The 263-nt window shown below is 69.6% G+C and overlaps 1 protein-coding gene across 2 annotated transcripts in view; it reads left to right on the plus strand.

Annotated features, from left to right (window-relative positions):
- The first annotated feature begins 6 nt into the window (after positions 1-6).
- Positions 7-263, plus strand: part of METAP1 (methionyl aminopeptidase 1) — a 53229-nt gene continuing 52972 nt past the window's right edge. For both annotated transcript variants that reach the window (XM_006910753.2, XM_025046015.1), the window contains exon 1: positions 7-154. In XM_006910753.2, coding sequence (XP_006910815.1) covers positions 41-154 — 114 coding nt within the window. In that variant the 5' untranslated portion in view covers positions 7-40. The remainder of the gene's footprint in view (positions 155-263) is intronic.

The following is a 263-nucleotide window of genomic DNA, read 5'->3' on the forward strand; positions in this document are numbered from 1 at the left end:
CCTCCTCCTCGGTGAAGCGCTCCTCCAGCAGCCTGGCAGCATGGCGGCCGTGGAGACACGGGTATGCGAGACGGACGGCTGCAGCAGCGAGGCCAAGCTCCAGTGTCCCACCTGCCTCAAACTGGGCATCCAGGGCTCATACTTCTGCTCTCAGGTAGACGCCTGCGGCGCCGGCGGCAGCGGACTCCCTCCGCTTCCCTCCCCGCCAGCCCTCGCGGCCGGTCGGGACGCACTCCTCCTCTTCCCATCGGCGCGGACTGCTC

Source organism: Pteropus alecto, unplaced genomic scaffold (genome assembly GCF_000325575.1).
Source record: "Pteropus alecto unplaced genomic scaffold, ASM32557v1 scaffold63, whole genome shotgun sequence".
NCBI lineage: Eukaryota > Metazoa > Chordata > Mammalia > Chiroptera > Pteropodidae > Pteropus > Pteropus alecto.